Source organism: Odontesthes bonariensis, chromosome 9, assembly GCF_027942865.1.
Source record: "Odontesthes bonariensis isolate fOdoBon6 chromosome 9, fOdoBon6.hap1, whole genome shotgun sequence".
Classification (NCBI taxonomy): domain Eukaryota; kingdom Metazoa; phylum Chordata; class Actinopteri; order Atheriniformes; family Atherinopsidae; genus Odontesthes; species Odontesthes bonariensis.
The window spans coordinates 20,359,035-20,384,370 of record NC_134514.1 but is presented as its reverse complement, the minus strand read 5'-3'; the positions used below and the strand labels follow the sequence as shown (position 1 = coordinate 20,384,370).

General features: G+C 41.7%; 1 protein-coding gene across 1 annotated transcript; it reads left to right on the top strand.

Annotated features, from left to right (window-relative positions):
• Window positions 1-1,506: 1,506 nt before the first annotated feature.
• LOC142388385 (HHIP-like protein 1) lies at window positions 1,507-24,813 on the top strand. Its single transcript, XM_075473560.1, has 14 exons — window positions 1,507-2,597; window positions 9,324-9,588; window positions 11,214-11,493; window positions 11,623-11,748; window positions 11,840-11,983; window positions 13,630-13,742; window positions 13,992-14,132; window positions 14,282-14,356; window positions 14,560-14,686; window positions 14,948-15,093; window positions 15,593-15,674; window positions 16,681-16,763; window positions 19,785-20,093; window positions 22,834-24,813. The coding sequence occupies exons 1-14, from the start codon at window positions 2,286-2,288 to the stop codon at window positions 23,586-23,588; spliced, it is 2,958 nt and encodes a 985-aa protein (XP_075329675.1). The 5' UTR covers window positions 1,507-2,285; the 3' UTR covers window positions 23,589-24,813.
• The last annotated feature ends 523 nt before the right edge of the window (window positions 24,814-25,336 follow it).

Sequence of the window (25,336 nt, the reverse complement as noted above, 5' to 3'; positions counted from 1 at the left end):
CACACTGCTGGTCCATTATATGGATTTCTCAACAGACTGAAATTATCTATATACATTTGGAATTATTAAAAGTTGTTGTTGGATGAATATTTGATATCAGTGCAAGAAATAACATATGTAATTTTGTCATTCAGACCATAGAAAATTCAAACCCTTGACAAAGACATCCCATGAACTGGGGAACCATTTGACCGTCTATCTAGACATGTGAGCTGTTAGAATATTTGCTTGATTCTGACATAAATCTGACAAAGCTGATGAACATTTGGCACACGATAAGTTAGCTACTCTACTGACACATCATCACCCATCGAAAATATTGAGATATTAATTTCCACATCCAGCAAAAGTATTATATTATCATTGCATATCATTGTACAGGGGTGGCTTCATCTCAGGAGGCTGAGCCATGTTCTATTTATTGAAAGGTTGGTGACATGTTCCTCAGCTGCTTTGGTCCACAAGCCAAAGGGCCAAAGGTAAAACACAACCCTCAAAGTGTTCATCTGCATGCAAGTGTTTGTATGATAAAAAAAAAAAAGAAGTGCTTTAAGTATAGAATAAAACGTGCTGTTTTAATGTCAGCGTGAAAAGATGAATTAAGCTTTCTACCATAAAGCACTTTGAGTTGTCAACAAGAAGAGAAATGCAGTCCATTTACAACAAACATTTGCTCTTTTTTTTTCCACTGGCTTAGCAAAGCTGCCTAATGAGGCAAAACTATTTGGATGTTAAGGTTGGACCACTAAAGTAAAGCTGAGCGCCTCAGGCTGGTTCCTATGGTGGATATGGAGGGGGGCCATGGTCGGGATCCCCTAAAATGTCCTTGAAAAGTTAGAAGTTGGGCACTTTAATGTGAATATCCCACTTGCCCTTAAATAAAGTATCTGCAGTGTTCTTTTGTTTGCTCTAAGAGATGACAGATGTCAGTGTCCAAAGCCTCAAAAAGTTCAATAGGGTGACACTGTACATCTCTGTTTTTGTAATATTCTAAATTTGTTTTAAAAAGTTTTTTTCCCCTTCTGGATCAAGAGGAAGTTAGTGGAATAATACAGTTTGATGCTAATCTTGGCTGTTGTGCTCTTTAACATAGGATTTGGGTTTGGAATGGCGCCTGGAGAATCCATTGCTTTCTACTTCCAGCTCACGTCCTTATTCATCTAACCACACGTGCACACACACACACATGCAGACGTACACTAGTGTGAGTCTGTCTGGAGGCAGCAGAGACAGAGAGGAGGTGTGGGAATGCTAAAGGTGGGGGGAGCTCTGAGGGAGGAGAGGTGGAAAGTTGCAACTTCAGGGCAATGTGCACCACATGCTATGGGAAAGAATGCATGTGTCTTTGTAGGAGAGTTAAAAAGCAAATGAAAAGAAGAGAAGAGGAGGAGAAGGAGGAGGAGGAGGAGGAGGAGGAGGAGGAAAGACGCGCAGTGGGAGGGATCTCTTATCCAAGGCTGCAGCGTGGCTGCGTGTCTGAATGAAAGAGCCTCTCTCTCACACTTTTTCCTGCTGTTTGTATGGCTTTTACCCATTGCAGCAATTGAGCACGTCCAGGGCAAACACAAGAAGGTGACTTCAGTCTGGAAGTAAATATTTTGCAGGGACCTTGGATGTGAAGGTGGAATTTCTCATTTGAAAGGCTTTTTTTTTGGTTTTTTTTTGTTAAAGATTTGTCCATTTTTCCAAGATCCACTTGGTTTTACTGTGTGAAACAGATCTTAATGCTGACACACTGGGATGTAAAGGGCATTGAGTTTCACAACAGGAGGATTTCTCTCATTCAGGGGTTTGAGTTGTGATCCACAGGTGTTTGTGCAGACGTAAACAAGAGCTGGACTGACTTGGACTGCACTGCGGAGGTCTTCCTGATCTAAAGGATTCACTGGCTCTGAATCAGCTTTTGCAACTTTTCATCTATATTTGCACACAGTGGAGTCAGTGTTAGGTATGTTTTGTGGGCTGATTATGTAAGCCATCCTGAGCATTTTGAAGGTCTGGCGTCAACTTGCAGGCAGGTGTGATGCTGTGCTTGTGTGTTTGATGCACAAATTCACACGTCTAGAGACAAGCACATATAGACAAGACTGTAAAGACCAGGACATCCAAAAAAAACCCCAGAAAGCTGTCCAAACTGTTGCAAAAATTCTAACCATAGGTGTTTTATTTGTGCTTCATAGATGCTGGTGAAGGTTGGTGGATTATCTCATACAAGCAATTTCTGTTTATTCCGATAGTGGGTCAAAAGATAAACTATCCTGAACCAAAGGCAGCAACTTTACACCATGACATTACAGACCTGTAATTTGGTCCCCCGGTACATCGTGCGACACACCCTCTCCCCTCACCTACTGCCCCTCTTCCTGTTGTTGCTTCTCCAAGCCCAGTGGGGGAGCTGTCACCCTCAGTGTTTGGATTACAAGCCTCCATTTGAGCCTCAGCAGCCACTGGTCTTCTGTAAAGAGTACACCAAGTTTGGATGCTGTGGCCTGGAGAAGGATGAAGAGATATCAGTCAGGTTTTATTCTATTATGGACAACTTTGACCACTCAGGTTTCACAGCCTGTGGCAGGCACATACGCACCATCCTCTGCCAGGTAAGCAAACAATCCCTCTCTGCCTGTTCTAGTCATTTCATGTGCCTTTGTGGTCACTTTGGGTCTCTTACTGATCCCTTTGCTACTGTGGTCTTCAAGTCATTGTTAATCGACCACTCTGCATGTCATTTTAACAGTCACTACAAACAGAGGACCCTGTGAGCCTTGGGGCCAGCATTTCCATTCAGTGATCTTTTCATGGGAATTCAAGATTTTGTTATCCATGATAAGGCAATTCAACAGGAAACATGGTTTTCATTTGTAAATAATTTATTACACTAATGTTTGAAACACAAGCACAATGCAGATATTATGACCAATTTATTTCGATTCCAGAGTCTTTACCATTGGTTTGTTTGGTCGGGTTGTAAAAATACGATTTAAAGTATATTTTGTTTGGGACTAAATACTCAATACATCAGAACCTGCGGTTTAGATTTGCAAACTAACACAAAATGAGTATTTAATGGTATTGATTAGATGAGTTGTTTGCTTAGAAATTAGAACTACAGTCATAAAAATCATTGAAGCGACGCAAGAAAGTTCTTTACTCAAGACTAAAGTACAGAATGAACCAAGGGTATGATCGCAAAATAAGATCCTAATCTAAACAGTTTAAAAAACAAAAAACATGCTTACCCTCGGTCATATTTCCATGATCCATCCATTCACACATGATTATTAACAGATATGATATTCTGCCATGTTTACAACCAGCATTCGGCAGAAGGATCATCCAGTTCCATTGGTGGAACCAAATCTAAACCCTGAGTAAACCCATGAGCATGAAAACAAACTTTATAAAAGTAGCAGCGTTTTAAAAGAGTAGCCAATATAAACATAAATAACACACAAATCCTGCCCCTGAGCCCAAGACATAAGGAGGCAGCAGTGGCTGACACAGTTTAAGCCTAAAAACTAATAATAATCTCCTCTTTAATGTACTCTTAGTCAGGGAATATTATCTCATTTAATGGGTTCTATTTCAGTTTGTTTTAGTTTCTTTTTTGAGTTCTTTAATCATAAACAGAGCCCGGTACGGAAGTCCAACCTCTCCATCACTGGAAGGAGCTTTGAAGCCAGTCCCACTCGCTGATTACATAATTAGGTGCTGACTTTGCAGCCCAGACATTAACTGCTTGCAGCTCTTGAGCACAAATTGAATGGTAGGTGCAGCACAAATTTGGCGTGGCCCACTTGAGACAAAATCTGCCAAAGCCAAAGATAAACAGTGACCATGAGAGCAGCACCATGAATGATTCTTTAATGTAACCACAATACAATGAAAATGAAAATCTTAAAATGTAGGTTTCTGTGATTGTGCCAATTACAGCTCTTTCCATGCTGGGAATTGTGTGTAATGACAGTGCTACGGTTCACGACTTACTGCTGTTAATTAAGTTTGACTGCTGGCTGAATTCATAACAATGTAAATGTAAAGTTGAGAAATGGCTGTTTTCAGCATTCCACGAAGAGCATAATTATACTTTAAAGAAAAACAAACCAACAGTATTTCTAAGAAAGATTTTTGTACACATGCATTTAGACGAATGGGCATATTTTTCTTCATTTTTACATGTCAGTTTTTTTCGTATTTTTACCAAGAATTACGAGCTCTGCGATGTATAGGTCTCCTTTCCTTTTCTCATTAACGTTTATATTTTCACAAACCCTTTGCTTAAACAATTAAAGAGGAACCGACTCTTGTCTTGTGGTTTGCAGCTCCCAGGTTGGTGGTTTGAGATAAAAGAGACCCTGTGGTGGTCAAGTTACACCACTGCCAGGGTACTTACGCTGAGTAAACCCACCACACTGAAGCCCTCTGTTCCAGCTGCGTTACAGGAGCTTCCTGCAACCGATGGCAATCACGCCACAAGACAGGCAGTCAGATATAAAGAGAAAGAGACAGGCAGGATGGGAAACACTTAAGAGTGTGTTTGAGTGTGCGTTTGTCACTTAGACAGGAGGGAGGCTGTGATCGTAGCAGGCCGAACAAACACCCATTTCCGCCTCTGGCCAAGCAGCACAGGACGTATCAAGTTCCTGCAAGAGAGGGGCTGAGAGAGGAGGTAGAGAAGCAAGAGAGCGAGATTACAAAGTTTTTGTAAATACTGTGATCATAACATCAAGCAGAGAAACTTTGTGTCAAGAAACTTAAATTGACCTCATGAAGGGAAAGTTGAATGGTAAGTAGTCTTAGCTGTGTAATAAAGTGTGAGTTTGTGTGTGTGTATACATGGGTGCCTGGTAATGATTGAAATAAAAGAGAAAACTTGAAAATATACAAAATTAGTAGGGGTTCAAGGCCCCTCCAAACAAACAGAGTTAGAAATTGTCTATTTCAGTCAGATCAAAGTAGCATTGAAATAATTAATTACATTTGCCATTTCATTTGTGTGCGCGGCTGTGTGAGTGTGTGTGTGTGTATGTCACAACTGGTGATATTGCTCTTCACTGACCGGCCTTTTGACGTTCGCTCTGTTTAATAATTATCTACAAAACAATTAAGAGAATACGATATAAAACATCAAAATAGTAAAGTCCCATGCCAGAAAAAAAGAATTAAATAATAAAAAATTCAGCATAGGCTCTCCAATAAAAACATGTTTTTACCCATATGGATAATAATGTTTTGTTTCAAAACAAAGGGTTTTCTGGAAAATTTTAAATGGTCAATCAAACCTTTATTTCTCGGCCTCTTGGGAATCATGGAAGATAAGACAGAAACCCTTTGAGATGGTAAATCTTCAGTTTTCATGATAAATGATTGATTTTGTCCTTGTGTTTTTAATTTTTTTCCTTCAAAAATCTCAAGCTTCAAGCTTGAAAGGTAAAAAGCAAGCCAATGTTGAGACTGCAAATACGAATGATACAGTTCATAAACACTGCAATATCCAGATTCTTTGCAACAGGCTTTGAGTGTTCTTGCAGGGTGTCCCTCCCCATAACAATAATCTATGTTTTGCTATGATTAAGTGGCAGAAATTGTTGGGACACCCAGCTTTTTACTAGTTGTGTCACAGTTTGCTGTTTTTAATTGAAAAAAAAATTCTCCGGACCTTATGTCCTACAGGAAAGGGGGAAAAGTTGACAAAAAGGAAAAGGGTTCCTAAAACTGAACTCTGAGGGATACCATACCTTAAAGGACGAAATGATGACATTTGACATTTTCTATATGGCTTATGTGTGAAAACCACTGTAATCCTGTGCCAGATATTCCAACTTAAAAAGAAAACGCTCTAAAGGCTCCAAGTTTGGAAAATCCCAAACCAATCTTGACTGAGAAGCTAAGCTAACAGTTAGTCTGAAGGGGCCATTAGAAGACCATTAGAAGAACTTTTTGCGATCTAAAACAGGTCATGTTTCAAACTTTTCATTGTGATTCAAGAATCACTCATACATCAGTAGTTTACTTTTCCCGACACTTAAACACTTCTCTTAAAGACGTTGCAACACAGTTGCTAACCCAGTTTGTGTAACTATCTGATGCAGAAGTAATGCTGGGTGAAAATCTCCAGAATAGCATTTTCTTAAACTGCTATGAAAATTTTAAGTGTTTAGTAGTTTGAGATGGTGGAAAAAAACTTCAGAGCAATCGTTGACTTGGCATGCAGGTCAGGGCACATTCAGACTGCCTAAACAGAGTGTTCTGATGGTTGTCTGCTACAGATAAGACACTGAGTAGAGTGCTGTACTCATAACCACACACAACCCCACAGAACACACTTTGTCTCTTCTTAAGTAACTGAAAAAACTACAAGCATTTTTCTTTTTTATGTCTGTTTGCACAGACGAGTAATCTTTGTATCTATCCAGCATTTGATTATAGGAATGATTTACAAACAATGGATCGGAACAAATTTGATGAAAAATGTTGTTGCAAGAGTACTCCCCTTCTTTTGTCTCAGGGTCCAATCCTGAGCCAGCTGTTTGCCTTTGCCTTTTGTCTCTCTCAAATGACAAAGCACAGGCTTTCGAACCACTGAGTGGAGGCTGGGGAGTTACAAAGACAAATTAACTCGTCAGTGTTGACACAAATTACAGTAGTCACAAGTGTCTGCATTGTTAGGGAGCAGCTGTTTGCAGTTACATGTTTAACCTACCCTGTGATAAAGGAGCCAAAATCAGGCTGTCTCAACAACAAAGGGTGGTTATTCAGCTTCAGTGAGTCAAACAAGAGAAGTAAGGACACAGTGCGTGTCTAACGCAGACGAGGTAGATCAGTAAATGTCTCCCATTGTGTTCAAAAACCAAAACAAAACCTCTGAGTCAAACTGTCATTTTGCACAATAAGGACGACAAATTAGAACGTAGGCAATCAGGCTTCCATTACCTTCAAAAACTTCAATCTGCTGCCATCAGCAGTTCCAGTAGCTCAGACTGAACCCAGCTTTTGTTTTTTTTTGTTTTTGTCTTTTCCCAGCAAAGCTCTTTTAGACAGTTCAACAGTGCTTCACATTACAATTTGTGCACATATATACTGTATGTATGTATGTATATATATATATATATATATATATATATATATATATATTGATATGCACATTATTGTTGAAAGATGAGTCAGTTATGCCTGGGCTGCATAGTTAATATAGTATATAGTATAGTATAGTATATAGTTTTTTTTGCCTTAGTAGCATAAGTTAAACTGTTACAGTATTTCAATGTAAACATCAACTGTTTTGACATAGAATCTCGATACTGGACTATTTGATTTTCAAGGAATCAGTCATGTTTGTTCGCAGGTGAGCTCAAGTGAAGAATACTAAGAGCCAGGCCAATAAAAATGATTTTTATTTTTTTGAAAAAGCAAGCAGACCAAACCCATGCAGTGGAGGAAGGGTCCGAAAAAAGTCCAAACGTAAATTCAGATAGCAGGGATGTCAAGCAGGGACCAGCTCAGGTATAAAACAGGCATAGATAAGAGGGAACTGGCAAAGATCACAGAGAACAGGGAGGTTTAAATACACAGAGGGACAATGGAACGCAGGTGAGGAGCAATTAACAAATAGAGCACAGGTGTGGAGTAAAATGAAGAAAGCTAAATTAAATTAAATTAGCTTAGTTAAAGAATTCAAAATCAACCAGGGAGTAAACAGAAGTCAAGATAAAGAAAATGAGAATCCAAAACAAAAGGGGAAAGTTCAGACGAAAAGAAAGAAAACAATAAAATCAAGCTAAAAGCAGATGTAAGGCCATTTTCACATGAGAAAGTCTGACTTCAGATTCATGTTTTTCTTACAAGTATTCTATCCAGTTAGATTTGGTATCACATTGCATCTATCCAATCGCACCACAGAACTATGTTCTACAATCACATCCCACTAATAGCTGGATGCCTTCGGCTGCCTGTGGGTGACGCTAAAGCAGCGGAAACTGTAATGTGAGAGATGGAATGTAACAAGACACATACGGTCAAGTTGACCAGTGTTCATGAAAGCAACTTAGTTCACAAAAGGACAGCATCGTTTTTTATTTCCTCCTTCAGAATACGAACAAAGCACATGTCCCAGAGAGTAAAAAGAACCCAGTTAGAAATAAATATGACCCTCAACTGCAGTACTTCTCTTCTAGTCACAGTACTGGAAAGCTGTTGTGTTTCGTGTCCATCTCTAGAAAACAAGAGCCTGGAAATAAAAATCAGACGCATCGCATCCTCTTTAGATCCTTTCTGAAAACTTTACACGTTGCAGAGCTCTGATGGCCCTTTTACTCTGTCATGCTTTGAAACTAAGAATGGAACGTCCATAAAACTCTGTTATTATCCAATGTGCAATAATATGTTATGTTACGCACTATTTGTACACCCTGATGAAAACAACTACCAACTGTTACTACTTTGATAGTTAATGATTTAAAAGTAGTTTTATCTTTTTTTTTTCTTCCATCTAGTAGATGTAAATACATGTTTCTTCATTTCTTGCACTGTAAAAAGAGACCATTCAATCTCGTGGCACTGTGCAATGAAAGAAAAGGCTTTTGTATTTGTATTCTTTTTTTTTTCAAGTTGGTATTTTTCTACATCTTATCATTTTTTTTAATATCGTCGGACCATATTTAAAAGAAGAATTTGCTTTCTGTTTTTAAAAGAGTAAGTACCAGTATTGCTTAAAGCAGGATTTCAGGTACAAGCTCTCATACACTTGTGTTGACAGTTGCTGTTGACAATTAAAACTTGCGAGTCATAGAAATACTTGTACAAAATGACAGCATTAAGTGAATTGGCAGTTCTTTAGAGACAATTTTTTTTTTGGCCTTTGATACATACTATATCCTGTTTGTTGTTTGAGTTTTGCTCTGGTGATGATCTGGCACCCGGGGAAAGTGCCCCAGTCAACCACACGATGGTTTGCGTGTCGTGACTCCCTATGCCTGCAGCTCGCCATTTTTGGGTGTGGAGACTGTGGTTGTGACTTAATAACTGAGTGGACCTGCCTCGGATCCATTTATACTTTGCTGTTTATAACCAAGGCTTGACCAGTTAAAGTGGGGCGCTGTGGCAGTATTCATGCGCAGATCCATCTTCTGTTTATGTGTTTCATACATGTCCTCATAAATAAACCTCTGAGATAAACATATCAGCTTGAAAAAAAAATGTTGGATTAAAAAAAAAATAAAAAATTACCCGTGATAAGAATCCATACGGCAAAAATGAACTGAAATTTCCATTTTTTGATGATGCACTTTTTCCACAAATGATGAATCACAGTTTATTTTCCTTTTCAGGAGTGTTCACCATATGCTGCCCACCTGTACGATGCTGAGGATGCCAACACACCTATGAGAATCCTGCCTGGGCTGTGCAGGGATTATTGCTCTAACTACTGGCTGCATTGCCGATACACACTCAGCCTCCTCCTGGAGAACTTGGGGAACCCACCGCAGTATGCTAACCTGACTTATCAAATAGAGGAAGATCAGAGAAGATTCTGTGACTTTCTGGAGCTTAAGGACAAACAGTATTGCTACCCTAACGTCTTGACGAATGCAGGTATGTTTTCACCAGAGAGATGATACAGGAGGCTACAGATAGTGGACATTACCTGTTGTAAACCATTTACCCACTTACAAGGCTTCCAATGTTTAGGAGTTAAATAACCTATGCCGATAAAAGACAGACCCCACATTCCCACAATTATCATAACAGGCTCAAAGTAAAGCCTATAGTCGGGGAGCCAAAGTCTCAAAAATGGGTTGAACCTGACATGGTGTGCCATACTTTTTATTTGTGTTTTTTTATGTTCACTTTCACCCTAAGAAGCAATTATCAGAGGGTCTGCTCTGCCGGAAACATCGCGAAAAAAAATTGTGGCCATAGAAAATGTTGGAAAATTACAATTTTCCACAAATCCTCAGTGGGTTGGGTAAGCTGTCAATAAATGCATTCCAGATGCACAGAACACATGTGGAGACAACATCCAATGAAATTATATATATGTACATGATAAAATACATTTCTACATGATTTTGGCTCAATTTAATGCAAAGAAATCAGGCGTTTTTTCACTTTTTTCCAATATTTTCATCTTTACTTCATTGACAATCAATTATTCCCCCAAATTATGACATCAGTCAATATGCCATTCTGTTCACCAGTATACTGTAAAACAGTATACTCATTCCTCAGGTTTACTGACAAGACAGAGGTGAAAACTATGGAATCAGTACGCGTAGCGATCTTTACAGGCAAGCGTTTGGCAGAGGCAAAATCCAAGAGCACAGCTGATCAAAAATCCAGGAGCAAACAATAGTGTCATGGGCAAGGCAAAGGGCAAAAACCAGGAACAGACTGAGGTCATACACAGACAAGGGATTACTGAAACCAGGGGTTGTACCAGGTATACAAGGTGAGTATTGACTGAGAACAAACAGGTGTGCAATGGAGTCCATGAAAACCAGAACATTTAGCCAGCCTGATGTCACCACACTGGCTCAATTTTCTAATCGGGATCCTACAGAGAATCTTTTATTTACACCCTCTATGAGCAAGGTTTAACCTTCAGCAAGTCTAACATTGGTATGTGCTACCATGTTCCCAATGAGCAAATAGCATACAAACGCCCAACTCGTTATCAATGTCAGCCTCGGTCATGGAATCCCCACAGTTAAAATTCATCATCTGGAATCCATAAATGTCTGTAAAACCTTTCTGCCGACTCACTCAGTTAGATATTCTACTGTGTAAGGAAAAGGTTTGACTGCTCACTGCATTCAGTGAGCTATATCAGCCTGGATTAATATTCAGAGAGTGAAGTTTTCATGTGGCCAAAAACATTCTGAGCTTTCAGCATGAATTTTTTGAAAGATCAGCGATTATCGGCTACACGAGTAAACCAAGGAATTTATACCGAGGCAAGAAAGCAAAGGTGCGAGATATCTTTCTGACTGCCTGAACAGATGCCGAGTGCATGGCACTGTGCACTGTCATGATGAATTAAGGGGACTTTGCATTTTTTTTATAAAATGTAAATTAGTTTCAGTAGAACAGGTGCATTTTTTTAAGTCATAAATTTACATGTGGTTTGATTACAACCTTACCTTTAAAACCCCTTTTCTTAATGTGATTAGTTTTATTAATCAGTATCCTGAAATAGTTTTTTTATCCTCTGTCTCCAGAACTAAATGCTAACTTGGGCATGGTACGTGAAGATCCCAAAGGCTGCCTGGAGCTGTGCCTGCAGGAAGTTGCCAATGGTCTCCGTAACCCTGTTGCCATGATCCATGCAGATGATGGAAGTCATCGCTTCTTTGTCGCGGAGCAGCTGGGTTATGTGTGGGTGTATTTGGCCAATGGCTCCCGAATCGACCGTCCTTTTCTAAACCTCACCCAGGCTGTCCTTACATCGCCGTGGGCTGGAGACGAGAGGGGATTCCTCTGCATAGCCCTCCACCCGAGGTCCAAACATCCATTATAGTACCAGTTCTTTGTTAGGGTTATGTGCAAGAACTCTTAGTGTCTTTTTTTGCACTATTAAATGAGAAGTACTACCTGGGCATTAACATAGAGCATTTCCTCTGTTATTAGGTTCACCACAGTCAAAAAAGCCTATGTGTACTATTCCGTGTCAGTCAAGAAGGAAGAGAGAATACGAATCAGCGAGTTCACACTCTCGCCACAAGATGATAACCAGCTAGACCATTCGTCTGAGAGGTAAATACTCAGATATGTGCAGACATAAGTGTTGATGCATGACTCAAATTTCACAGGTACATTAATCCTCTTCGTGTGTCTCATGCTGTAGAACCATCCTGGAAGTAACAGAGCCAGCTTCTAATCATAACGGAGGACAGCTGCTTTTTGGCCTTGATGGGTATCTGTACATCTTCATTGGAGATGGTGGGCGAGCTGGGGACCCATTTGGAAAATTTGGCAATTCACAGAACAAGTCAGTATGATATAACAAATCCACTTTTAATTTTGGTTTGCACAATGAATGACTGAGTAGTTAAGTTCTCTTAAAGTACATTTTCAGATGTCCGTGTCTGGACAAACGAAAGTAAAGTTTAGATGTACGCGGGACAGACATGTCTTAACCTGGGTCAAAATCATTTTCCAGCAAAGATCATTTTCAAACTTCATTTAACAAGCAGATATGTTATTACTGGTGTCCATCATTTCTGAGCTACATGAACACAGAAAGAGGAAATAATAAACTTTATTTGAATGTGACAGATGTTGATATGATATGTCTTATGGCAAAGTACAGAAGGGTCAAGGTTAAATGGCACTGTGACCCGTTTATGCCAAGAGCTGCGCACTCAAGCACACACAAAAGATTTATTTGATGGGACCACAGAGTGTCATATGTCTTTTCCTAAACATTACTACTCACCACTTAAGCCAGATAGTCTTTACACTCTAATGAATGTAACACATAACTGTCATTTTGCATTTCCATTTAATCAACCCACAGTGGCTTGAACATTAATTACAGCTGAAGGGGGAATAAAGGCGCAAACATCACCGTTCATCTGCGGTTTACACATCTCTCAATGCTGCAGTAATGTCAAACGCTGCAGTTATATGTCGGTAATTGTGCAGCTGGCGAGTGCATTGACAAACACATTCTGTTTACAAACTGTAACAACTATTTCTGCTGTAGAATTGAAAGATATATGATTTTAAGAGCCATGGGGGAGACCGAAAGTAAGACGGCTGAAACAGAAAATAGGACACTGAAATGAGAGAATAATGAGTTGCTGGGGATGCTCGACTAATTAGAAATATTCTTCAAAGCAAGCTCCGACCGGCTGCCGGGTAATTGCATAAGAACCCTAGGAAAGACTGCATCCTGGGCAAAATACACTCGTGATATTTACTTCAGCAACAAAGCAAAGTAACGCACAGCCATCTTTCATCTTAAGTTTAAAATTTTGAACTTGTTTGATACTGTTTTTGTTTGTCTTGGCAACCATGGCTCGTGTGAAATATTGACACATTTTTCTTTGTGGACATGCTGTAATAGCCATCCTGGGAATGAGGAATGACACACACTGCCAAGTCTAATATTGACACTGCACGTTGTGGACCACCACACACTGGTATGTAGAGGGGAGAGGGAGAGAGGCAGACCGGCTGAGTGTGAAGGAGACAGGCTGCTGAGTGGGGATGGGAAGTAGCTTTATGGATAAGGGGCCTCATTTACAAGGGAGCGTGAAGTGAATGGGACATCGTCAGAGAGAAGAAAAAAACTTTATTCTTTCTGAATCAACTGGATTTTTGTGCACAGAGAAAAAAGGGATAGAATGGATAGTAACTAAAGAAAGGTTTTTTAGAATAAGGCAGGTTTTAGGCAGAGTCATTTTTTTCAGGAAATTCATAAAACCGAGAACATCCAAGGACAGGAAAGAGAAAAGGTAAAAGAAAAGAGGATTATGGGACGATGGCATAGAGGTTTCACGAAAAATGATTCAGGTCAAACTTTCCTTTTTAAGTTGCTTAAAAGTAATCACTCAGCCTCCGCCGGGCCGTCGGTTACCTCAGTCTTTCAGGATGTTTCTCAGTTTGGTCTGTGCTCTTTGTGTTGAACAGGTCAACGCTTCTTGGCAAAGCGCTGCGTATCGATGTCGACAACAATGATTACGCTGCCGCATACAGCGTTCCCTCAGACAACCCTTTCATTGGGGAGAAGGAGGCACGGCCAGGTGAACCCCTTAAATGATCTGACATGTGTCCAATAGTTTGATCAAGTTTGTCAACGTTAAAGATAAAGTGACTGGTTGTACATTTAATGTAGACTTTAGATTCATAAGGAACTCACACAGATGACTGAGGGACTGTCTTCTTTCCCTGTGTTCATTCCAGAAATGCTCATAATTTGGCTTCTGGAACTCATTCACCAAGACCTCACAAAGGGTATATTAGTCCTGTCCTATTCCTGTCTTTCTACGCAGAGATTTATGCTTACGGAGTTCGTAACATGTGGCGTTGTTCCATTGACCGCGGTGATCCTGCCACAGGCGCAGGCCGAGGCAGGATGTTTTGTGGTGACGTGGGCCAGAACAAATACGAAGAAGTGGACCTCATCGTCAAAGGTGGGATCATTTTAGCTTTGAGCAACGTTTCACTTTTTTTTTTTTTTTTCGCTTGATTTAAACGTCTCATCTTAAAACCTTTAGCGATTGATTTTAATTGAATATATATCCGTGAGTAGAGTAGTCTTACTGTGTGATCACATTTAAAGGAGGCAACTATGGATGGAGGGCCAAGGAAGGTTTCAGCTGCTACGACCGCAAACTCTGTCAAAACTCATCTCTAGGTGAGTCAACATTCTAAGAGATCATAAAAGGGATCCAATATTTACAAAGTGGGACACAAAGTGGCCTCTCCAAAGTGTAAAAAAAAATCTTTACAGTGGAGTGTATGTCATCATTTTAACAAACATTCTGTAATGTAGTCTTGCTGTTTTTATAAATATAAGACTCTAAACTGTGGGTTAATTCTGTGTCCATGCCTCTGCAGATGACATTCTGCCTATCTTTGCCTACCCTCACAAGCTGGGGAAGTCGATAACTGGAGGATACATCTACAGAGGTTGTCAGATGCCCAACCTCAACGGAATCTACATCTTCGGGGATTTCATGAGCGGGTCTGTGTCAAAATTGTTCAGTCAATATTTTAAAAAAAAATGTCCTTAGACGCCATTTTTTTTCCCATCACTGCAAAGATTCAAAGACCCCATTGTAGAAACTGCAACAATGACGCCGCATACAGAAAAATTGTTACAGTTTGCGTGACTGGCATTTGCATTAAGAGCACCCTCATGTACAAGAAATGTTTATTCATGTAAGTATTCAGGAGATTATTTGCGCTTATGTCCACATATGTATGTGCACCTCTTTCTCTTCAGACGTTTGATGTCTCTAAAGGAGGATGCAGAAACGGGAGAATGGCAGTACAATGAGATCTGTATGGGAAGAGACCAGACCTGCAGATTTCCCAAACTCATCGACAGTTATTATAAATACATTATCTCTTTTGCTGAGGATGAAGCAGGTAATCACCGTATGTGTGTGTGTGTGTGTGTGTGTGTGTGTGTGTGTGTCCATTGGTTTGCCTTGCTACAAAGACTCCCTTAACTTTTTGTAGAGATATAGAGATATCTGAGCAAGAAAAGAAACAGTCCCTGCAGCCTACACATTGCGTTCTGCATGAACAACGGCCTTCCACATTACTGTTAATCAAACTGTCAGAAAGTATTAAACGCATTTCTTTACTGTTAGACAACTTCCCTATTTGTTATTGTAGTCATTTTTTTGTAACTTATGTAACTTTCTTCCTTTCTTTCCTACATCTCTGTTCTCCCATCTGACTATTTTTCACCATCCCTTCTCTATAATCTTGGTGTCGCGCCCACCCGCTGTGAATGTGAACATCCGTCTCCCTCTTCCGTCCTCTCTCCCTGCTGTTAACCATCTTCTCATCTCCATCTCTTTCCTTTTCTTTCTTTCTGCCTGCCACTCTCTTTCCTTCTCGCCTCTGTGAACCTTTCTAGGTGAACTGTATTTCTTAGCCACGGGAACTCCAAGTGCCACAGCCAGAACAGGAGTCATCTATAAGATAGTGGATACTTCCAGGTAGCAAATCACTTCAGCAACAAAAACACTTTCATTATACCTACCTGTGTTGATAATAAAATACATTATCAGGAGCCTCGGAAAGAGAAATGGAAGCGAAATATGTCCATTTATGTAACGCAATGCCGCTTTTTCAACAAGCTTAAAGATAACGAACCAGATAAGGAGCATCCGTATACCCACAGTGGGCTCGTAACAAACTCTTCCAATGGACAGATGAGAGGCCTTTCATAGCTCACAGCTGCAACCTCAGTACTGAGGCCCTCCAGAGAGTTTAGGGGAAAACCCTGAAAATGAATAAGAAATTTGTTCATGCCACCGCTACTGTTTATACCATTCACAATATGTATGATTTCACATTAAATGTGGTTTAAAGATGAAACTATTTAAAACCCAGTGTACGTTTTCCAATCAAAGAAATGTAACCAAAGAATTTGGCTCAAAAACGTTTCCTTATATCTTTTGAATAAAGGTTAAATATACATTTTTAAACCTTTTATAAACAACGTTATAATGTACTGCCATGCAAAATAAATGAGCTTTGCTCTTCTTTTTTTTTCTGAGACAGAATGCTCCACAAGCTGATGAGGCGTTCAAAGTTAGATTTCACTTTTGGTCTTTGTTTCATTTCTCTTGGACTGAGGTTCTGCTGCTGTAGTGTGACACCCAGTGGTTTATATTGGTTCATACTGCACCCTGATGGAAAGCACATCATTTGACATGTTTCATTTTCCACTGTGGTCCTAAAGTTTCAACTTACAGTAGAAGAAAATGTGTTCTCTATAAAGAAGGGTGAAAACAAAGGTGTGATAGGTGTTAGTTCTGTTAGTAATCAGATGAAGTAGACATGAAATATAACGATTTTGACTCACTTCTGTTTCAAACAACAACAAAACTAACATTGCATTATGATAATGAGTAAGCTCGCTTACAGAAATCTAAACGAGCCACCTGATTTTGTCAGCAATGGATGTGTAATTTTATTTTCTCTCTCTTGACCACACAGACGAGCGCCGCCAGGAAAATGCAGCTTTAAGCCTTTACCTGTTAAGATAAAGGGAAAACTAGTTCATTTCCACCCCAGAGAGGGTAAGAGATTCTGTTTATTGTTCCTCTTCAGTCAAACATTACATTACTCCTGTTCAACTCGTTTGTGTAGGATTTTTGTAAGTTTGCCCCAAGTGATACACTGTGTATGTGCATGTTTATAGGCAAATATTCATTTCAAGCTCTAACCGTCCGAGTAGAATCATTACATAGATTTGGGGAAAAATCTACTTAAAGTCTGATAACATCCACTTATTTTGAATTAGTGAGTGCATTCAGACTTCTGACCTCGAATGTGAACGTGTGAGGACTCTATAATCATGAGCTAATTATTAATCCTGTAAGAAATAATTTCAGGTTGTGATTTTGTGCTAAAATTGGTCAGTTGACTGGTGTTGTACTTGCACAGGATATTTAATTTGCAGTGTTCATGTACCGCCTCCCCTTGAGCTGTCACCTTACCATGGTGGGGGGGTTTGCGTGCCCCAATGAGTCTGGGAGCTATGTTGTCTGGGGCTTTAAGCCCCTGGTAGGGTCACCCATGGCAAACAGATCCTAGATGAGGGACCAGACAAAGAACAGCTCACAAGAACACCTATGATGATTAAAGAAAATCGACACCGTGTTCCCTTGCCCGGACGCGGGTCACCGGGGCCTCCCCCTGGAGCCAGGCCCATGGGTGGGGCCCGCCGGCGAGCGCCTGGTGGCTGGGTCTGTGCCCGTGGGGCTCGGTCGGGCACAGCCCGAAGAAACGACACGGGTCCCCCTTCCGACAGGCTCACCACCCGTGGGAGGGGCAATGGGGGTCGGGTGCAGTGTGAGCTGGGCGGCAGGCGAAGGCGGGGACCTTGGCGGTCTGATCCTCGGCTACTGAAGCTGGCTCTTGGGACGTGGAATGTCACCTCTCTGCTGGGGAAGGAGCCTGAGCTGGTGCGCGAGGCTGAGTGGTTCCGGCTAGATACAGTCGGACTCACCTCGACGCATGGCTTGGACTCCGGAACCAGCCTCCTCGAGAGGGGTTGGACTCTCTTTCAATCTGGAGTTGCCCGTAGAGCAGGTGTGGGCATACTTATTGCCCCCTGGCTGTGCGCCTGTACATTGGGGTTCACCCCGGTAGACGAGAAGGTAACCTCCCTCCGCCTTAGGGTGGGGGGACGGGTCCTGACTGTTGTTTGTGCTTATGCACCGAACAGCAGTTCAGAGTACCCACCCTTTTTGGAGTCCCTGGAGGAGGCACTGGAGAGTGCTCCTCCGGGAGACTCCCTCGTCCTGCTGGGGGACTTCAATGCTCACGTAGGCAATGACAGTGAGACCTGGAGGGGCGTGATTGGGAGGAACGGCCCACCCGATCTGAATCAGAGTGGTGTTTTGTTGTTGGACTTCTGTGCTCGTCACGGACTGTCCATAACGAACACCATGTTCAGGCATAAGGGTGTCCATATGTGCACTTGGCACCAGGACACCCTAGGCCGCAGCTCGATGATCGACTTTGTGGTTGTATCGTCGGACTTGCGGCCGTATGTCCTGGACACTCGGGTGAAGAGAGGGGCGGAGCTGTCAACTGATCACCACCTGGTGGTGAGTTGGCTCCGCTGGTGGGGGAGGAAGCCGGTCAGACCTGGCAGGCCCAAACGTATTGTGAGGGTCTGTTGGGAACAGCTGGCGGAATCCCCTGTAAGGAGGAGTTTCAACTCCCACCTCCGGCAGAGCTTCAACCATGTCCCGGGGGAGGTGGGGGACATTGAGCCCAAATGGGCCATGTTCCGTGCCTCCATTGTTGAGGCGGCCGACCGGAGCTGTGGCCATAAGGTGGTCGGTGCCTGTCGTGGCGGCAATCCCCGAACCCGCTGGTGAACCCCAGTGGTGAGGGAAGCCGTCAAGCTGAAGAAGGAGTCCTATCGGGCATTTTTGGCCAGTGGTACTCTGGAAGCAGCTGCTCAGGGGGGGAAAGCGGTGCACCATCAACACCGTGTATGGTGAGGGCGGGGCTCTGCTGACTTCAACTAGGGACGTCGTGAGTCGGTGGGGGGAATACTTCGAGGGCCTCCTCAATCCTACCGACACGCCTTCCGATGAGGAAGCAGAGTTGGGGAGCTCGGACGTGGGGCCTCCCATTTCTGGGGCTGAGGTTGCCGAGGTGGTCAAAAAACTCCTCGGTGGCAAGGCCCCGGGGGTGGATGAGGTCCGTCCTGAGTTCCTCAAGGCTCTGGATGTTGTGGGGCTGTCTTGGTTGACACGCCTCTGCAGCATTGCGTGGCCATCGGGGGCAGTGCCTCTGGACTGGCAGATCGGGGTGGTGGTCCCCCTCTTTAAAAAGGGGGACCGGAGGGTGTGTTCCAACTATAGGGGGATCACACTCCTCAGCCTCCCTGGTAAGGTCTTTTTGGGGGTGCTGGAGAGGAGGATCCGCCGGATAGTCGAATCTCGGATTCAGGAGGTGCAGTGTGGTTTTCGTCCTGGCCGTGGAACAGTGGACCAGCTCTATACCCTCCGCAGGATCCTGGAGGGAGCATGGGAGTTTGCCCAACAGGTCTACATGTGTTTTGTGGACTTGGAGAAGGCGTTCGACCGTGTCCCTCGGGAACTCTTGTGAGGGGTGCTCCGGGAGTATGGAGTGCCGGACCCCTTGATATGGACTGTTCGGTCTCTGTATGACCGGTGTCAGAGTTTGGTCCGCATTGCCGGCAGTAAGTCGGACATGTTTCCTGTGAGGGTTGGACTCCGTCAGGGCTGCCCTTTGTCACCGATTCTGTTCATAATTTTTATGGACAGAATTTCTAGGCGCAGCCAGGGCGTTGAGGGGGTCCGGTTTGGCGACCTCAGAATCGGGTCTCTGCTTTTTGCGGACGATGTGGTTCTGTTGGCGTCGGCGGGCCGTGACCTTCAGCTCTCACTGGAGCGGTTCGCAGCCGAGTGTGAAGCGGCTGGGATGAGAATGTTGTCACCTAATCCGGCATATTTCTGGTGCAAGATATTATAAACTGCCCTCTGTCATATATAAATGCCTAGACAGGCTTTTAGCACTGTTCAAATGCATTGAAGTTTTTTCTTTCTTGCTTGCAGAGTTTGTAATCGACAAGAAACCAACCACCACACCTGTTCCCACGACCACCATTGCAACAACACCCAAAAGGCCATCAATAAGAAGACCAATAATAATAAGAAAACCGCCGATGCCAACAAGAAAAACAACACGAAAAATGCCACCACCAACCCCAGCAAGGACAACGACCAGAAAAGCAACAGGAAAGACGACGCTACCTGCAACAAGTCCAGCCATTAAAGCAACAATAAAAACAACCTCAGCCACAACAGTAAAACCGACAACTGTCCAGATGGGCATGGCAAATCCCGCCACAACTGCATCCACTGGTAGGCCTCATACTAGCTCTACTGATTACCCAAAATCCAGCCCGACTCTCAGTCCGACCTCTAAACCGTCTGTTAGGACTAACATCAAACCCACACATAAACCAGAGCGCACCCTGATACGGGGAGAGGCCACCAGCATCAACACAGGTGGTTTAGTGTTTTTCACTCTATTTTTGCTTTACATTGTGATACCTTAAAAACTAAAGTGACAGTTGCTAACTCCTGCATGATTTTGAGATTGAGATTCTTTTAGATTTACTTTCAAGACCTGATTAGCTTAGCTTAGCCTTTTTAAAGACTACACCCCGATTAAACAAGACAGCTATGATAATGGCAGCTGCTCTCTTATACAGGACTGGGCTCACAGTCGCTTCAAATGTCAGCTGCAGGCTTTCTGACAATTGTTAGTTATGTATAGAATTTATATTAAACATGGATTAATTTATAAATTTTTAAAACTGAGTCTAAGATGATAAATGTGCCTTTCGAAAGATATTCTTCCTATATTTGCAGAGTTGATTAGGCCTCCTTTATGCTCCATGTCAGCAGATAGGGCATCTCAGTTAAAAAGCAATAAGTGTTTCATTAAATAGGCAGCTGATATGACAGGTGTTTAGAAGGGAAAAAAACACTTAGGTTGAGAGATTAAGGCAACATTGTTACTTGTGTCAGAAACAAGTTTATCTCAAATTATTGTATAGCTGTTTTAACCGCAAAAAAAAAGCTGAAAATTGGCAAACAATACACACCTGAACAAATAAATGACCTGATACAATCTGTTCAGCCTTTGCACTTTCTCTGCGACATCTCTGTACTGTAAGGAGAAAAAAAAGTCATTTCGGGGATGAGACATTAAATATATTGTAAGATTAAATGTTAATTTAAAAACTAAAAAGAACCACATTGTTTTTATTTTAAATTATTTCCAGTAGTGTTCATTGTTTTAACTTCTGTGCTTGTTTTTAATTTGTAAGTGCGTCACTTTAGATATAAACTCAACCGTTTGCACAACCGTTTTTTTCGAACTCAGGTATAATGGAAATGGCTGACGTGGCCTTCCATCCCTGCTTAACGTGTTATTCTTTGGCTGGTTAAAATGTCTGATAAAGCCTGATCAATGGTGCTGATTCATGTGACAAGTATTTTTCACCACTTTAATTTAAATCAGGAACTTTGACATTATTTATTTTGAATAAATGTTTCTGCATCAGCTTCAGTTTGGACATTCATCCTTGTGTGTCTTGTGTCCATGTCCTTCCTTTTCAGTTCTTCCTGATAACATTGCTTAAAGCTCTGTCAAGCACATTTAAAGGATCGTCTTGGTATATCAGTTAGAACAATAATTTAACATTTTGGGCTTTGCATTATTCTTATCTTGCTAAGAGCTAAGAGGATCAATGTCAGTGTTCTGTTGTCGGTCCAGTATAGGATGTCGATGCAAATTCCATCCCAACAGGATTCCCTGATGTGAGACTGCGTATGAACTTTTTCAGTGTTTAAATTTTTAAATGTACACGAGGAACGTTATAAAAGGGTGTATTTTATTCTAAACCATGATCTTTGTCTACTATCACATTTCCACATATGTTTCAATTTGAATATGAATTAGCCAGCAGTCTATTTTCCCTTAAGGAATCTCTTAAATCTTTGATATGCGCGAGAGACTCTGCTTTTTGTTTTTCCACTCTGGAATTTGCCATGAGTGCATTGAACATTTTAAACCACTGCTGTAGATTTCAGTGAGATCACACTATATACCTAGAAACTGGATAAATAAATTAGTGAACAGGCTGTAGAACCACTGGCTTGAAAGTGAAACCGTTCAAAAGATGCTAAATACATTATCACATAAAAACCACTTATCTGCACTGAAGTAATATTGGTTTTCAAATTATTGGATCTGTGTAACATACAGAGACCATGCATAGTGGTTCATACACATCTTTGCTTGTATTATTAATATTGTTTCATCACTGTAATTCTATGTGCACATTGCATAAAACTGATCATTAGCGTCTTGTGTACTGTACAGCACAGTTTCCATCTATCTGAAAATAAATGCATTTTCTCACATCGGCCACAAGAGGGAATAGTTTATAAATTACACAGGACTGCAACCAAAACACGTGCGTAACCAAATGAGGCGTAACCCTAACCAAGTGCTTTGGTTTTTAAATCTTGATAGATGTGAAGTTGGAAAAGCAATGGTCTCACACAAGACTCCCAAGGGGAAATCAGAATTGTGGTCTACAGGATAACAGTCCCATCACCTAAAACAACACCTAATTCAAACTTTGTTGCTAGGTAACATGGCGTCAAATATTGCCAGAGCCTGTGCATCACAGCGCAGATGCAAAGGACACCATGTACACATCTAAGAGATTATCTCTGATAGAAACTGCTGTATAAGAATGGGTTGGTGAAGTCTAGCTAGCACCCGCTTTGTTTAGAATAATAAATAGGGTAAATAGAAATACTTGTGTAGTTCATAATTTTTGGTTTGTAAAACAAAGAGATGAATTTTATTTCCATAGATACAGTCAAGCGAACGTTTTCAGACCTTACAGCAGACTGGCCCTTTGCTGAAAGTATCATCATATTAATCTCGAAGATGTGGCATTGACCACAAGACAAATATGAGAATTTGGCAGAATTTCATACAATTGTTCTAAAACAAAACAGGTTAGCGCATGATTGAATTAATATTCAAATAAAGAGGGTAATTCTTTCTCTTCCTCAGGTTATCGTGCCACCGTTCTGACTGCAGCCTTCTCTAGGTCTACTCAAACTCCAACCATCACTACACCTTCAACAAGAAGATTTGGGAGACCCCTTCAGAACCCCACCGGTACTACCACTCAACTGTTGACATCACCTCAGCCTTCTCCATCCACAGCAATTCCGAGACGGTCTCAAATTGCTTTGATCTCGACACCACATCCCAAACATCCAGGAAAGTCGACCACAACATGGGCACCATATTCAGTCCAGAAGCCCCCTGTTTCAACGACCAAGAGAACACCTGTCAGCACCACTCTGCCAAAAACACGGGAGGGGAAGCGATGGCCTGGGGAGAAGCTGGAAAGTACAATGGAGGGTAACCAGGTATACAAGAGGCCCCGAGGTAGGGGTCGGGGATACAAGAGAGGAAGAGGAGGGAGAAGACTACGGGATGGCTCAGTGCGACTTGTAAGTGCCGACAATTTATCAAATCGAGGCAGAGTGGAAATCTTCATCCGAGGGGAGTGGGGGACGGTGTGCGATGACCTTTTTACCAGCAAAGCAGGTACAGTTGTGTGTCGACAGCTCGGCTTTACAACTGCACTGGCAGTGATGAAGAGGGCTGCGTTGGGGGAGGCCAACGGCAACGTTAGGATCCTGCTGGATGATGTGGTGTGTGAGGGTGGAGAAAGATCACTGCTGACCTGCAAGAGGTCAAAGGTGGGGGAACACAACTGCTCACATGGGGAAGATGTGGGCGTTATCTGTGGTTAGCAACAAAGAAGAAGTAAGAGGTTTTAAGTGGTGTCACACAAATGAAGTAGCCAGCCTGGTCTCCTGGAAAGTAGGTAGCCATTTAACATTTCTGGAAAGCAGAAATGCACAATGTGCACATTCCATTTATAGGTATGTCACGTTTTTTACAGGCATTGCACGCAGTGTCCACATTCCTTATTTCTCTGTGACTTGGCTGGTTCTTAAAGCCAAACTGTATAAATTTTTTCTCCTCACTTAAAACAGGTATTTTAGGTCCTAATCTTTACCAGATTTTTTCATTTCCAAATCATAACTAGTCATATTATTTTCTAAATGTTCTCTAAACTTAAGTGGTTATGTTGCGTCCATGAAATAAAAGAACGGTAACAGTAACAGGACCTACCACATGTTACAACAGTAATATCAAAAGGAAGATAAGTGGAAAAGAACCATTTCCTGTGAGTGTGTCATGGGTTTAACAGATGAAATGATTTGTATTACTGATCAAAACTACCTCCACCTACAACCTAGCATCACAAAAAATGAGAAAACTACCAAGATAACTGAATCTAATGATTAAGGTCAAGAAGAAACAAACAGATTGATTCACCCTTTTCCTGGATTGCTGCTACCGAGTCTCTTTCCCTCAGCAACAAAATAACACAAAATGTGTGTGAGACACGATAACATGTGCCTAGCCTGGGTGCCAGCCGAACTTAGCACCGCCCATAAAAGTTTTGGTCGGGAAGTTCGGTCTGGCTCTGCTCAGTTGGGAAATCATTATGCCTAACCAAGAATCGATCGACCCAATCAGATTGCCAGGGCGGGCTTTATACGATGATGGACAGATGATCAACATGGACATTATCGACTACGTCACTAAAGAGCTGAACATGGCTGCCGCTGCAATTATGAGTGAAAAAAATAAGAAATAAAAATGAAATTCCTATGTAGAAAATGAAAACATTGCACGTATTTGTGGGCTCCAGAAACATAACACAGACCGAATGAAGGTACGAAATAATGCTAAATTCTGCACATTTTAAAGACTTTTTCATTTTTCAGTCACTACAGCTCACGTTCACAACAACAGCAGGGAAGAGGTGCAAAACGAAAGCAGGCCTTTCACTGGCTTTTTCTGGTGTAGCAGCAAAGTCTTAACCTGTTCTACTGTTAAAAAAACTACCAGCCGCTTACAAGAACGCCAGGGCTCTCAAGTTTTCAAGTTTGCTTGGAGTGAGATTCAGGCGGGGCAGGGGCCGGATGCGCAGGGGGGTGGGGGGGGCTGGTCCCTTGCAGTATTCCATCGCCATAAACTAGCTAAAGAACAATTGTTTTATTTATACCAAAATCACAAATCTTCACTTTTACACTAAATTCTGCTATATTTTAAAATAAATTGTTTTAGGTATGCAAAGTCTTAACAAACAAAAAATTTTTATGAGTGTTGTTGTAAGTGTTTGTGGCAGATTTTGATGCTTGATGACTGATATTGGGGGCTCCCATTTAAAGCACTGTGGCTCAATGTCAGCCATTTTCACAGTCATGATGGATGACAGAGTTCCATTCAGAAACAAAGTGTTCCTGGTCTTGGTTTTATTGAGCCCCACCATGGAAAAAACCCTCTCTGCATCAGCATTTCAGTGTGGCAGAACTAATACCAGTTTGGCAATTGTAGATAGCCTTGGGAATCTGTTCATACCAGTCACCTTTGAAAAGAATTAACCACAAAAGCCTAATTGCACTCCTACATATTTTTCATTTTT

Bases quoted from the DNA above. Each gene is read 5' to 3' on its own strand.
- LOC142388385 (XM_075473560.1), top strand. From the start codon at position 2,286: ATGACATTACAGACCTGTAATTTGGTCCCCCGGTACATCGTGCGACAC. The intron at 9,589-11,213 runs GTATGTTTTCAC...CTCTGTCTCCAG, and splicing joins TAACGTCTTGACGAATGCAG to AACTAAATGCTAACTTGGGC. The intron at 11,984-13,629 runs GTCAGTATGATA...TGTGTTGAACAG, and splicing joins TTTGGCAATTCACAGAACAA to GTCAACGCTTCTTGGCAAAG.